Consider the following 15,802-nt stretch of genomic DNA (forward strand, 5'->3'; position numbering starts at 1 on the left):
ACAAATAGTGTGCTTGTCTCTGTGTGTGTATGTTTGTGGTGACAGGCTTCCTGTGGTCAGAGTGGATTACTGACTTCAGTAAGGAGAAGGAGCGCCACTCCAGGATATGAAGCTTGTTGCAGTGATCTTACTGCAGAGGTCTGTGGATTGTTCACAGACTTTTTCTCCATCACCTGCCCATCTTGTGAATGAGTTTGTGTTGTCTGAGCTCAGGTGGGTGGATCCCCTATTGCCCTCTAAATTTATGAACAACAATGACACTTTGATGAAAACATACAGTTCTGACTCACTACCACTGATGAGGACCAAAGATTCTCCCCCACGAGAGTCAACTGTGCTATTTTCTGCCACCCTTCACTAAAAATTCCACCATTCAGCATTCCACGTTACCATTGGAAAAAACCCAATGTCTGCCTCCTCTCCCCCGTCCTTACCTCGAGCCTTCCTCCACTCTCTCTATCCGCACCACCCATCCTCGTCGTCCGCCCCGTCGCCGAGCCCACCAGGGCCGCTCTACACGCGGCTGTCCAACGGCAGTCACAGCGTCCCCAGCCCCACCAACTCCCGCAGCTCTTTCCATGGGGTGTCCTTCCTGCTGCAGATTGGACTGACCAGAGAGACGGTGAACCTGGAGGCCAGTGACCTGTCGCTGTCCTCTGTCAAGGACCTGGTGTGCTCCATAGTGGACCAGAAGGTAAGTGTCTCATTAAAGCAGCTTTTCATTATTCAAAAGTTAAAAAGCACATCTCATGTCCTGAAGTGAAAGGTTTTCCACCAACACATGCACAACGACTGCAAATAGCTTGTTTTAAAAGTTAAAGTGAAATTCCGGTGTAAAATCCTCCAAGAATCATTTTAGGCAAATTCGGTCATCAAATAAGCCATCGAGACAATTTTTTTGTGTATGAACTATTAACGTAGATTTTCCGGAGAGTCGCTAACAGCCAGCCACGGCTAACACGGATAAGCTCGGGGCGGCGATTTGAACGCATTCAAACGTCTTTTTTAACCACTAATACTGAAAATAACACCAAACCTCTGCAGTAGCATGATAAGAGTCCTGGCACAGTAACTGAAGCACCAACAACGTAGTATGTAAACTCGAAGTGTATTAAAAGAGTGTTTTGAAAGACTTACCTTCCGGCCCCGGTACTTGCTGCTCCATTCAATCCAATAACCAAAGTCAATCCAAAGGGAAGGAGCCCATTGATGATTTATTACAGCAAAACACGTAAACGTCTCGATGGCTTATTTGGTGACCTTATTTGCCTTAAAAGACCCTGGGATGATTTTACACCGGAATTGCACTTTAAGCAGGAATACGGAAGGCAGTGGCGGACCGACATGATGCAACAACATGTGTCTTGCCATCTTCCACCAAACTCATCTGGTTTTGTTTTCAAAAGCGGACATCTGGGCCTCGTGCCCCAAAACGAGTCAAACACCACAGAAGCATGCACCCAACAGCCCCCATGGTCCTCCAGTTACAGGACACAGTGTAGTAGTGTCAGTTATTTACGTGGTGGTATAATGTTACTGGATTTACATGGTGAATGTGCAGGAACACAAGCTCCTATGCACACGCATACACATAACTACTGTGGTTTTTCTCTGACTGCCTGTGTAATGTTGGACCTACTTTATTTTCCCCAACCCTGGTAATGTGTTGTAATAACGCTGGAGTGTAGTCCCAGCATAAGAAGTGGCTTTAAATACATTAGGTTTCACTATTTGCCATCTTATATTTGAGGACATCCAAAGTGCAAATCAGCGGCGCCAGCTTTATCTTTTTTTATAAATGAATGAATGAATTTGTGCTGAAAGTGGTCAGGCTAATCCTGATCACGGTTTTACGTCTGCCTGTTTATGATGAGCAAAGTTAGAACAAGGGTAAAACATTAAATTTTTTCTTTCTAATTTGAAGCGGCCCCATATTAGAATTAGTGTAAGCTACAACACCACATAGGTTGTGCCTTTAATATGAAGTGGTTTTGTCTGTCAGAGAAATATGTTCATTGCACTGCTACAAACACCAATTTACATAAAGCGTTAAATTAGCAGTCAAATGTAAGCAGTACAATAGGTATTGCAAATTAAATTTGAAAGTTGAAAACATCTATTATTATTTATCTACTTAACATACAGTATTTCTAAGCACAAGCACAGTAGGTGCTCTAAACCTCTAAAACTCAGTTATTGTCTTTTTTGATCCCGTGCATGTGTACTTCATAGTTGTGTGGGATTAATGGTGTGCAAAGCCTGTTGGAATAATGAAATGGCTCCTGTGTGCATCCACACGTTGCTGTTTTTCTAACCTCTCGTGTATCAGGATGATTACTCCCTTTGTGTCTGTAATTATCATCCACTGAATAAAAGAGGGTGATTAAGCAACGCACTTTCATCAGCCACCAGGATCTGAAGGTTTTAGGTCGGAGAGCTATATCTGTGTTTGAGATAATGATAATGGAAATAAGGAAAAAGAAGAATGAGGAACAAACTTGCGTTGAACTGCAAGTGGAAGACTATGAAGGAACTGTCTGTATTGAGCCTGTGTTCTTTGATTCCAAGTTGTCCGAGTTGACATTCCAGAGGAGCCGGGTAATGTTGTTGTTCTTTACGAGGTCTGCTGATTCTCACTAGCTAGTTATGAACAGTTCTGGTCCGCAGAGCAGAAAATCTCATCACTGCGCATATTTACATGGATCCTGTAACGTATTGGCATAGTTGCAAGAATCTGTAACAGGAAAAGGGTGGGAAATACGATGCTTTGAAGACAACCCGTAGAAGAAAATCAGTGCAGTGCATTCATGGTGAGTTGGTGCTGATAATCTGCCAAAATGAGATCAAGATCATCTACTACCTATGTGATCAGTGTGTATCACTTCATATCACATGCATTACTTTATAGATCACATGTACTTTAATAAAATATGGTAGGAAATCTTATTTATGGACAACAGTAATGGGAACTTTAAAAATGCCATACATAGAACTAACATCTAAACATACTGTATATCCTTTTGATTACTATATACTTTACATCATCACAACAGAACATATACGGTGCGTTCATCCACATTTCTTCTAATAAGCCCTGCCAAATGCAGTGTACTGCCTCAACTATTTCATGAAATCCAGCCACATGGCTTTGATATCAATGGAAAATATGACTGTAGGCCTTCTGCTCTCTCCAGTCCATCCCTGTCTCACTTCTTGTTCTAAAATATGCATGACAATGGTGAGCCTTTTACAAAGTCTGCTCATATTGGCCAAATTTTCCAGCTGAGGATCTTTGACCCCGGTTTAGTCGTTGACAGTCGTCCCAGGATGTCTCCAGTCAGCAGTACCTCAGGTGTCTGTCAGCAGAGACGGGACAGGAAAACGCTTTAGACTTCATGTGGTAATATCTACAGGGAGATAGATTCTGGATGGAAGTGCATTCCCCCCTTCATGCTGCTGTTTCCTCCGCTGAGAGCTGGCCTGCTTCGCAAAGTGACTCACCGCTCAGCCATGTAACAAACAGGGATGCTTATCCCAACTGAAATCTGTCCTTTCAGTGTCAGGTTTTTCTGCTGCGTCAGCTGTTAGGAACTTTCTGATTAGGATTTAGTTGTATGTAAACCATGATGTTACTTACCCATGTTGGTATCTTTGTAGCCACTAGCCTTCAACCTCGCGCTTGAGCAATTTGTCCATCTTCTTCCTGATCTGATGTCTGGGTTACTGTGCCAGCGGCGCAATGGAAAATCAGATTTTAAAGGCATCCTAGTGTGCTTTCAGGCATGCAGGTAGATGAAGTCCATCCAATGTGTCCTGTCTCTGCTCTGGGGTTTTGCCGGTATGCAGACAAACTACCTCAACTCCTCTAATTGGCCTTTTGGAACAGTTAGATTTATAGGCAACTCAAGGGGTTAACAGGGCTTCCAGTATACTGTAGATACCTACAGCGTAGGTTTAGCTTTATAGTTGAGCAATCTCTGTGTTTATACTACTCAGTCTTTCTTCAACTTCTTTAATGTATTCACTCTCAGTAATCTCCAAAGGCATCAGAAACTTAAGAGAAAACACAAGCAGCCCTTGCTGACCAATCACATTTTTTGCGGTCCCAACATGGTTACTCTGTCAATGCCAACACTACCATGTGTAGTTAGTTTGAAGTGAATCAAGGGGAATGTCAGCTATGGCGTAACCTGGAAGCCTGCAAGCAGAGCAACTTTAGATACGACATAATCATAACCTTATTATGAATTCAGCTTAATATACTTTTTATTACAGACAGTGGGCCCAGCCATTGTACACAGAAACCCCATAGGCTGCTTATATCTGCCATCTCATTCTTTCACAATGTTCTCAAAGCTTGTGACCATAGCTTAAGGACAGGATGTCAAAGTGAGTGCTTTACTTTGTTGCACTTTTGCTGCAAATTGTTAGCTTGTTGTTCCTCTTTGGAGCCTGTTCCTTCACTAGCTTGCCAAACTATAAGATGTGTGAGGTCTTGGTGTATTAGAAACCAATATCATGACAGACTAACTCATTTCCGATTTCCAATGAGCCTTTGTCTTAAAGATTTTTGTTAACTCGCAGATAAATCTCTAGAAACCATAGATACAAGCCTGTATGTTGTAGCGGATGCACTCTGGATGCAGTTGGACAGCTGTACAATTTCCAGATGTTTGTATGCGCTCTCTTTTACTGTGTCATGGCTTCAAGGTTGACATTTCATATCTTTCCAGAACCATTTAGTTTTGAATCAGTCTCATTCTTTGACAGGGAGTCATACAGGCTGTTATAATAGCTGTATATTGTATAGATTATGTACAGCTCATGCCTCTTCCTGCTAAAGACTCAACCACATGACTTGGCAAGGGTCCACATAGTAGATTTGCTTTCTCTTTGTTTCTGTGCTGATCTGAAGTTGGTTGTGATAATAGTGGTTTTGGACCACATTCAAAATCTTTAGTGGTTAAAGTCCCAGTTTAGACACGTTTTAAAGCATGTAAAAGCTACTTTGCTATGAGTAATATTTTGTTTGACGTGGTTTTCCCACATAGAAAGTAACTCAGTAACTCAGAGAAGGAGCTGGTAGCTGCTGCTCATGCTAGCACTAGCGCTAAGATGAGACTCTCTGCTGACTAGAGGTTGACGCACACACTTGAGGTGAAAAAGAAGTGCGCAAACCGCCCATTTTTATGACTAAACACATCAGAAAGAATCAGCCCCTTGTGGAGCCCCTTGGGTGGATGGGCCCGCATGTAGCTCGGGCTGCCCATCCATGGAGCTAACGTTAGGGGTCTGAAATAAAGTGTTTGAATCTCAGAGACGTTCACAGACATCTCCTTCTTCACTTTTCCTCTGCATAAACTTTGCTCAGATACAAGTCACTATAGTCAATGTCAGACATTTTAGAGGACAGAAACAAAAGAAAAACACACCTTATTCCAGAGCAAGCTGATCTTGATAGGATGAGTCTCTGTCTCTTAGGGCAACTATTGTAGTTACTGCCCCTTCAATCTTCTGAATGCTTTAAAATATGACTGTTCTAGTGTCATCACTTGGCACAAGGGTATCAACTTGTAAAGCCAGGCTCCTTGAGGACTGTGAGAAAGGATGAAGGGAGCCAGCAAGTGGGTGGTGGAGACCCTCCCAATCGGGTAACCATCTAACTCACAACGGCGCATTGACGGTCCCCCGGTGGCTACACGCAACTCCAAGTCTGAACAGCCTTGTTTCACTGGTTGGGTCCCGACTGCTCTGTCTGGTTTATGGGCTTGATGAATGGCGCGAGATAAACATCCATAGCTTCGACTTGTTGAGCGCTTCCTGTTTGGTGTCGCCCAAGTCCTCTCGTGCAGCCAGCAAAGGAGCAGTGGCGGGACAAAAGTTCATGACTCCCTGAGAATGACTCCCAGTTAGCCAGCTGGTCAGCCTGGATAGCCAGCCAGCTACAGAACATTCCTTCTTCACCCAGGCATTTTTGGAGGATGATGTGATGTTGCTCAGGATGGGTGGAATTAGACTGTTAGGAAACTGAAATATCTGAAGCTAAACACTTGCTTTGGTAATACTGAACGTCTGACACATTTTGATGTATGCTGTAATGGCGAATTGCGCGATCCACACAGTTTAGTTTTCAGTCTTGATGGAACTGCATTTGAGACAGAATTGAATTTTCCAGTGGAGATGCTTTTGAGTGAATGATGGCAGCAAACCTGTTTTATATAAAGTTACAGTGTAGTATGGAATCAGTTAAGGTTTTTTCTCGCTATCGTAGGGGATGACAAAGCTTAGCAGGATGAAGGAGTCTTGAAGTTCTTTTGGCATAGGTAATGGAAAAAAAACATTAAACCTTCACCTCAACTGCTATTTTATGAATAATTTAATTTTAGCACTTGTCCTTAGGATGTTGCTGCATTTTCACTGCAGCTGGAAATGCTGTGAAAGGCAGCTGCCTCAGCCACAGGTTTCCCTACTGGTTTTGTCAGTGCGGTAACTCACAGTCTCTGGTTGAGGTCTGTACAGCTGCCTCTGTAATTAGCGAGACAAAGGCCTTTTTGAGTCAGAAACAGGCTCGTCTGGACAACGTACAGTAAAATAGCAGAGTTTTATAAAAACAAAAGAATATGGATGGTTCTAACCCTTTGAGCAATATAACTTGCTTGATGCCAGGTAAGACTTGGCAGAGAAAACAAGATCGGCTCAACATTCCTTTTTCAAGATTAATTACACTGAGTTGCAACAGGAGAGCCAGCCTTCTCTGGTTTGCATTTATACGCTATAATGATGGTGCTGTATCTGTCTTTAGGGGCTGTATTGCAAAGGCTGTTGTGTCCAGTTGTGCTTAGCTTTTATAGTTAGCGTCAGTGATAAGAAAGAATCAATATATAATTGTAATCTCAGCAGCCCTTTCACCTAAGATCTGAATGTGGTATTGAGGTCCGTCATAAGGATAGACCTTGTCTGTAAAACAGTATCTGTAGAAATGAGAAGAAAATGAGAAGAGAAAATAGCAAAAATGACGGGTGCAGATGGAAAATGTAGGGACTGCAGTTCACGTCGACCAAAACTAACTGAAACACACGGGGAAATAAATCACCACCATCTCCCTCCCTACCTCCCTCCCTTCGACAGTATAAGCCCACATCTGCATGTTCCTATGGAACTGGCAGCCATATTTTACCCCAGAGGACGTCCCAACAGCACAGGGCTTTATGTGTGATATACATGAGGCCAGCCGTTTCCTGGAAAGCACATTCAGCTCTGTCTCAAGTAAAACAGGTCACCGTTGAGTCAAAATATTCACTGTTGGTATTCTTGGTTATGGCTTTAGTCTTTCTTCCAATTTTGAGTGTTCATTTGTAGGTTTACTAATGTGTTCCAAAGTCATGGAGTTGACTAAATGAATATCACAATTGGGATTGCTGAAAAAAAAAAGCCTTCCATGTACAACTCATAAGCCTACTTGCACAAGGAATCTATCAATTTCCCCCAGTCTTGGAGTAATTTGTGGAAAAGGGAGAGAGAGAGAGAGAAGAAAAAGGGGAAAAAAATATCTCTGAAGTTAAGTGAGCTAAGTAATTTCGACCATCTGTAGTGCACATTTCTGCCCCCTCGCTCTCCTCTAAATGTAAAGTGGCAAGGCAGAACACAGGGCCCGGCCACAAGAGTTAGAGAGAATGACAGAGTGGAGAAGAGTGGTCCTCCCCAGGGACAGGGGGACAGCCCTGTTGGCAGGCCTTGCATGCGGCACAGAGGGGGGTTGCGGCAACTGTATAGCTGATGCCCTGCCGCTCAGTCGGTGCCAGAACCATCAATAGAAGGCGACTCCTGCCGCCAAGTGTGGCTTTGCTTTGGATTTTCTGCCCAAATGCCCTTCACCATATTTGACTTTGCCAGTGGTAGGAGATAATCTTGCATCACTCCAATCTCTATTAATGCTGGCCGAATGGGCTTTGATTGTGATTATATTGAAGTGGTAGGCAGTGGCAATGTTGAACCATTTAATACGCAGGGATCCGGGTGACTTTGTCCTTGTGAAGCCGACCACGTGTACGAGCACTGCCTTAGAGACTCCATTCATAAACTTGTAACCATAGCATAACACAGTTGGCTGAAAAGGGACATGCCGTTTCCCTTATTAATTTACTCATTAACGGCTTAAGTGTCTCTTCTCCTTAGACTGGAGTTCCTCCTTCACTGCACCTGTTGACAACCTCAGCACACTTCAAGGACTCCAACCATGACAAATGCTGAAGAGGGGATGGATTCGCATGTCCACTGCCCTCTTCAAGATATCAACTCTCTCTTATTCGATCGGTTAATCGCTAATGTCACTCTTCTGAACTGAAGGACTTCTCAAAAGGCTAGTACGAACAGATGTTATAATCATGATCTTAGCAGATGTGTTAACATGGAAAAATGTTTCCAATAATCAATTGTGTCCTGCAACGGAGACAACATGGTGTCTGTTGTAGCTACACATCTCACACGTCATATCAGAGTGGCATTATTGATCCGTGCAGTTGGAGCAGGTGGCTTATCCTGTGTTGTTTTCACAGTACTGTTTGCCTTTCAGCGTAGTGAGTGATCCGTCAAACTGATAGGAAGGTGGCAGGGGAAGTGCAATTACATGTTGATACAACAAGAAACTAACTGTGATATGAAGGAAAAAGTTCTTAAGAAATATCCTGATGAAAAGCACTGCAAGCCAAATGGAAAGAAAAGTATTTTAGTTAATATTACAATTCCACTTTTGTTTGATTGGCTTGCATTTTTAAACCCAAGGGAAACAGTCAGCCACTCAGCATGACTCCCTTTGTCTCTGTGTCTCTTGCTCCCAGCCGTACTCGCTGTTGGGTTAGTTCCCCTCAGAGCCGCTCCCTGTTTCCATATTCTCCCTGCTCCTGCTCTCCAATCTGCTGTGGTCGGCGGAGCAGTACAGCCCGTACAGACTGTGTGCCTGCGTTCAAATGGCTTTTTTCTCTGCGCTGCACTTGCCATTATTCTTGTCTGTGTGTTTAAATATTCAGAGAAATTGCCTTTTGGGTGTCGATGTTTTGAAGAAGGTGACAGCTTGAGTGTTGGAATTTGGCTCTGACGACTGTTTGGTTTAGTTTTGTTAAATGAAGTTCTTTTTACATAGGTACATTTGTGTTTTCTTTGAAACTGCTAATTCAACAAGAGAACGTCTGTAAAAGTCCTCATTATTAATCAAAAAGTAAGAAAAAAACTCAAAGCAGCTAGTGTCTTTCCACTTTCTGTAACCTGCAGCAATGTTTCTGTTGAGCAACAGCAGCATGTTCCTACATCCTGCTATTAGCGCTCACCTTTTGACCTCCTGCTCTGCCAGAACAAGAGAAAGTGCAGTCACCATCAATCTCACATAAATTCCCCCCAGGTTCACCTCTTTATTTGCCCCGTGTGGAGGTGAATCTGGCGGCTGTCCCCTGCTACACCAGGCCAAAGAGGGAAGATGGAGTGTGTACTGCAGTATATCTGTGAGGCAGAGGCTCTGGCGGAGGATCGCAGCGGGGCTATAACTCATCAGCAGTGTGCGGGGGCCTCGCCAAGCATTTCTTAGATCACACTGCTTCCTGAGAGGCTTTAAATCCTGTGACTCAGCCTTCCTCTTCTTTGCTCGTTCTCTGGACACTGCTAATGCATGCAATACTCATGCACACACATACATGCGCACGCACACGCACACACACACACACACACACACACACACACACACACACACACACACACACACGCATGCACGCACGCACGCATGCACGCACACACATACACACACACACACTCATAAATACACATATGCATGCAAGCCCACACAAGTGCAGTCATCGAAGAGAGATGAGACAGTTTCTGTCATGTATGTAAAAGAAATGGTGCATTAGGTGCATTAGGCCACCTGGCTTTCATTGGGGATACAGTGGCTAGCAACCAAATACTGACCTCATCACCATTATCTCCACTCCACTTCTGTGCTTTTGTACATCAGGCCAACTTCTACAGAAGAGTATTGTTTCTCTGGATTCAGATAATCAAAAGCCTGGTGAAATAATTGTGGGATTTTCTATGGAAAGCAATGTTTTTCTAAAACCAGGAAGAGATTTGGCTGGAAACCATCAGCCACTGTGGTTGATGTAAATTGGGTAAGCGGTATAGCTTTGTTAGCGTCTCCTGATGATTGAGAGAGGTCTAGGATGACAGGTGTAGAGTCTCTTATTATGCTGTGGTCTGGACAAGTCCCTAGACCTGAGCTCAGTGGTTCAAAGTTGTGATTCCACTTTGTCTGCACCAGAAATGGAGATACACACACATGCTCACATAGGCTGCATTCACACACATATGCAGCTCTCGGCTTACAGTAAGAAGGAAACAAGTGGTAAATTAATTACATATGAGCAGTTGGCACTTGTTCAAACCCTTGCCTCTCTCCTCTTACCAGTTAGGTATGCCTCAGTCAGGCTGCAGTGTTCACACTTCTCTGAAACATGCAGGAGAAAGACAAAGGCTGAGAAGTAGCGTAGAGCTCTGAGATGTTGCTCAAACAATACGTTGATTCGTCATTATGCTGCGTCTTGTCCATACAACGCAGATGCATGAAGCGGGGAGAAGTTCCAGTTGAGTGAGGGTGGAGATTTTTAGCTTGTGTGGTGTGTGTTACGGTTTTGAAAGTGCACTACTGCGGTGCGATGCACATTGAAATTGACTGTTCAGCGCCAGATGTATTTCAAGTAAAGCTTTATTCCACGCTGGGCTGAAACTTTGAGAAGGTATCAGATGTCATTCGGACTAGATCTGTTGTTTGAAGAACATACCACGGCGTTCCACGATGACACAGCCTCATACAGTAAAAAGCTATGAATGAACCATGAGCCATACTCTGCCACATGGAAGGAAACAAGTTAGTCAGCCAGTAGAGTGAGAAAGTCACAGCTTTTCTTGCCGCTCTCCCCCGAAATGAGTTTCCTTTCCGCTTGCATGTGGCTGCTTCAGTTGGTTGCACTTAGTGGAGTCTTCCTTTTGCAGTGGAAAAGACGCTGACTTGACTTCAGGAGGAGCACATGTTATGAATGTGTGCATGTTGCGGAGAGTGATGGGATGAGTTTTGCTTGATCCTGCAAGTGTACCACGGTGCCGACTTAAATATAAACCATATGAGAGTAGCACCCCCCCCCCCCCCCCCGCTCTTTCTGCCTCCAGCTGTAGTGTGTTTTTCTTGGCCTGTGCATGCACACGGAGGAGCAAAAAGTTTGACGTAATGTACCGTGGAAATGAAGCATGCATCAAGGCCTTTTTTTTCCATGCACTGGCTGCAGGGCAGAAGGGAAGCACATTCTATGCAGTTGCTTGACTCATCATGGATTGTGGTCAGCAGATCTACAGTTTATCTTACCACTACAAAATAATTTCAAATACCTCGCTAAGTGAATAGAACAGTGGGCGGTGTAGTATATGCTGTCACCTTGCATCACATAGCTCTCTGATTGTGTAAATGTTTCAGCTGTTGCAATTGAGTAAATCTCTCAAGTCCTCAGAGAATGAGTTCATTAAAATAAGACCTAGACTGATGAACTTAATGTGCAACGCTCAGAGCGTAAAGCGCTGTCCAAATGACGTAAATACAGCTGTAACGTAGTTCGGCCGCTGGCATTTCAACATCACGATAGAGACGATATAGAAAAAATTGTAGACATAGACAATACAGACAGACTTTTGTATACCTTTTAAATATATCGCTATATCACCAGCCCTATGCTCACTTTAGCATCAGGGGCTACGCTAGGTCGGACCCCTGAGCTAGCTGCTAAGTGCTTGAAATAGACTACTCCAATGGTATTAAAACTCCTTACTGCAGAAACTGAGTGGTGCTCCTATCAACAGTGTACATTTTTAATTCACTGAGCCAAGCAACATTGTCTCATGTGCTTCCACGTTTACAATGCTATTGTGTATGGTTGTACAGTATGTTCAGTGACGTATGAAATCATCATTAATCTGCATTCATCGAAATGAACGTGTTATTTTGATAAACCTAATTCCTACAGCTGCTTCACTTCTCTAGCAATTGTTTTTCATCTCTAAAGATTACAACAGGTTAAGTAGTGATGTGTTAGGTTGTACCATAAGGTTGTACGTGTTTTCTCTTAGGGTTGTGGTGGCACTTTAACACACTGTCTGATCTTCTGCTCACTGCTGTTCTCATCAGTTCATTAGGTTTGGAACATTCCCCTCTCTAGATAGTAAAAACAAGTGCATGAGGACACAAGCACATCAAAGTAAATTATTTAGAAATCATACAGCCAAATTATATGGAAACGGTTAGCGGAGAACCCAAAAACACTTGATATTGAACAAGACAGTGGAAAACCAGAGTGTTTCCAGTGTGCCTTCTTTTGATGCCTCGCTCCAAGTGACAAATGAATTATGTGCCCACTTCAAGTAATTGTATAATTCGCTGTGCATGTGTTTCTCGTACCATGCTGTGTGGAAAACTTTTGCTTGGTATTACAGTAATGACATGTAATGAAAACAAATACTATTCCACTGTTGACTTTAATAAATTAACACAGTTTTCCACACTGTGTTTGATGTGACTTGAAGAAATTAATTGCCCCCCCCCCCCCCCCCCCAGGGTTCGCATGAGCATATAATTGGATTTTCCAACCGTTCGTTAGATGACTTATTGAAGTATATTTTCCTCTGTTGTGGGCATTAACATACACCTCAAAGTCAAACAATGGGTTTCCCATTCTTTTGACATAAAAACTGTTTTCCTATTTGTGAAACCCTCGCAAAGGCTTAGTGGAGTTTATGGTTTCATGGCTTACTGTGGAGCATTCAGCACGGAACTCAACATGTATATGTGATTTGAAACAACTCTTATTTTTCTCCCTTTAATGTTTTTTTTATGGACACTTCAAATATAAACCAGAAACAAATAGAAACCAACGTGCTATGGCTTCTGGTGAAGGGTTTTCTGAGAAAGTGTGATTTGTGGCGTGGCACTATTAGATCATTGTAAAGTTATCAGTCAATGGACTTATTTATGTGGTGAGAAAAAATGCACCATACTGATCTTGTGATCAGTCTCTATCTTGCCACCTCAAGCTACATGAACAATGGCCTCATACCTCCTGACTCTAGTTTAGCATTTCACAGGAACTCAGTACCTTGATAAAAATAGGTCTTGTCCTCTGCAGAGAGGTTAGATTATCCTCTACCCTGTAATGTTAATATTAACACATGCATTCACTTTTGGACATTTACATCTGGAAGCTGACCAGTACAGCAACAGTCTTCAGCCTGGCTATTCACTTTAAACACAGTTTCCCATCACTAATTGGCGTCCGGACAAAAACCTTTCTAATGTTTTCCATCCACTATCCCATTGTAATGCCATAACATTAGTAAAATGCAAAAATATCTCATATACTCGGTATAGAAGTGTTGGAAGTTTATTGGCTGTGAGTTTAGGGAAAAAAAACTTTCAAAAGGATATCTTTGGTTAGTTTTCTTAAGGGATAGTTTGACTTATTTTGAAGTGGGGTTGTATGAGGTACTTATCTGTAGACAGGGAGTGTATTACCTATAGTTGAGGACGATTAGCAAGGCGCTAGTTTAGAGAAGCAGACAGGAGTTCCGACACAGAAGCTGCTGTGGACGGGGACAGCCTTGCCATCAGACAGTCCTTTCCTTCGGTACTGCATTTCATCAACATATTTCTATGCATAAGCACAACAGGGCCGCACACTGTATTATACTGCAGATCAGCTGTTTGAGTTATAAACAAATAAAAATGAGTGGTTATGATGGTTGATGAATGGATAAGTACCTCATACTACTCATACTTCAAAAAAGCCAAACTATACTTTTAATTTAAATACATTGCTCTTTGTAATGACAACTTACTGTATTTTGCTCTTTTGTAAACTAATTGTTGTGCTTTTCTACCAACTAGGGTTAAAAAAAGGTCAGCTTGTTATAGTTTCTTACAGAGTAAAACTTAAGGAAGCCATAGGCCAGTAAATCAAGATTAAAACACAATCAGATAACAGCGTGATGCCAGAAGTCACATGACAATAATATAGAATTATAAAACTGGCATTTTCAAATGCATCCACTTTAAAGTGTTTATGAAAAGATCCATTGTTGTTGATCTAACACTGTTGTGTGGCTGAAAAGCTGATTTTGAAAAATATGCATATTTAAATGTATTAGTGTTATTACATTCATCAATAAGTTGATCCACAGAAATCTATTAATTGTTTAAGTCATTTATTTTTTTCAAAACTATTCAACATTTCCTAGTTCTTCTCAAATGGGAGAATTCACTGCCTTTCCTCATTTTATGTGATAATAAATTGAAAAATAAGCCATTTCCTAATATCTTTTTGAGCTTTTTGAAACAGTGGTAGCAATTATTACTTATCAGCAATTACTATTTTCACATTTAATAGACCTAATGATTAAAAGGTTGATAAAGAAAATAAGTATAGTACTACATTAGTGTGCACATGACGTGATGCGATCTGTTTTTATGAATAGCATTGTTTACGTAACTACACATGTACTATGTGTACAACCTTTGGCTCATGCAGAGGGATCTGGAGCAGGACGCTTTACTGTAACTGTCCTCCACATCTGTCTGGCCCGCTGCCAGACTAATAAAGGTGTGAGGCAGCGCGAGGTCAAGCAGCATACTTTTCCTTACTGTAATCACATGGCCATCTGTCAGAGCCTGTGCACCGCTCTCAACACTGCTTCCCTTTTGCCACCCACCTCAGTCACATATCACACACGACAGAAACATAAAGTTCTAACCGCATAATCATGTGAACACTATTCTATTTCAACAAAAGCTTTTATTGATGTCTGTGACTGAGTGACTTCACGCATTGGTTTTGTGTTATTCTAATGTGATAGCGAAGAAAACACAAGTCACAGCTTTTCATTTCCAGTTTTAATATCAAATCTTACATGGATGACTTATGACTGATTTCCTTAATTTATCATTTTGAGCTTTGCACTGCAACTGATAGTACTAGCTATGCCAGGGAAAGCATCAATATCCCTCTGTGCCAAATGGCACACTTGGTTACCAGATCATTTCTTCATGGATGTCTTGAGTTAATTTGTTTTTGGCCTCCAAAGAAATAGGACCATATTTCAGATCTGTCCCGCTCCCTGCAACACCCCCCCCCCACCCCCAACCATCTCCCCTCTTTCCTCTTCGCTCTCTTTCCTTATAACAGGATTTAGCATATCAATGGTGGATTAGTTCGTTTAACAAAAGCTTACTACTGCAAAGCCCCTTTCCACTCGTCTTTCCAGCCTGACTTGTGGACCTCACACACAGCTCCTCCATGCCGGGGTCTTTGGTGTGCGTGTGTGGTCGCGGCTGTTCGGCTGAATGGATTTGCGTTTGAAGATGACAAAAGACATGCTTAGTCACTATGGGCTTCAGAGATGTATGCAGTAGCATATGTGGGTGAGGGTCCATATGTGTACAGGAACATGGATGGAGGTTTGTTTTACATGTGTTTATGCTGGGAGCTGACAACGTGTGTGTGAATAGAGAGTTTTCTGCTGAGCACATCCCCAGGTTAGCAATCAATTATCACTTTATCTGTATGATCTCAACAACATACTGTGTCCGAAACCTGCCAATCTATTGTTCTTGTACCTCTGGCTTCCTCCGGCTTTAATGGGGCATGGAAAAAAGTAATGTCCTCTGCCCTTGCAGCCGTTACATGTTAGCCTGCAGATCCTCCTGCTCTGGAATGGGACCCGTTCT

General features: G+C 42.5%; 1 protein-coding gene across 3 annotated transcripts in view; it reads left to right on the forward strand.

Moving 5' to 3' along the window:
* Positions 1-15,802, forward strand: part of prkd3 (protein kinase D3) — a 36,688-nt gene that overhangs the window by 1,088 nt on the left and 19,798 nt on the right. For all 3 annotated transcript variants that reach the window (XM_083923912.1, XM_083923914.1, XM_083923913.1), the window contains exon 2: positions 46-694. In XM_083923912.1, coding sequence (XP_083780038.1) covers positions 407-694 — 288 coding nt within the window. In that variant the 5' untranslated portion in view covers positions 46-406. The remainder of the gene's footprint in view (positions 1-45; positions 695-15,802) is intronic.

The sequence above is a fragment of the Echiichthys vipera genome (assembly GCF_963691815.1).
Source record: "Echiichthys vipera genome assembly, chromosome: 12".
Lineage (NCBI taxonomy): Eukaryota > Metazoa > Chordata > Actinopteri > Perciformes > Trachinidae > Echiichthys > Echiichthys vipera.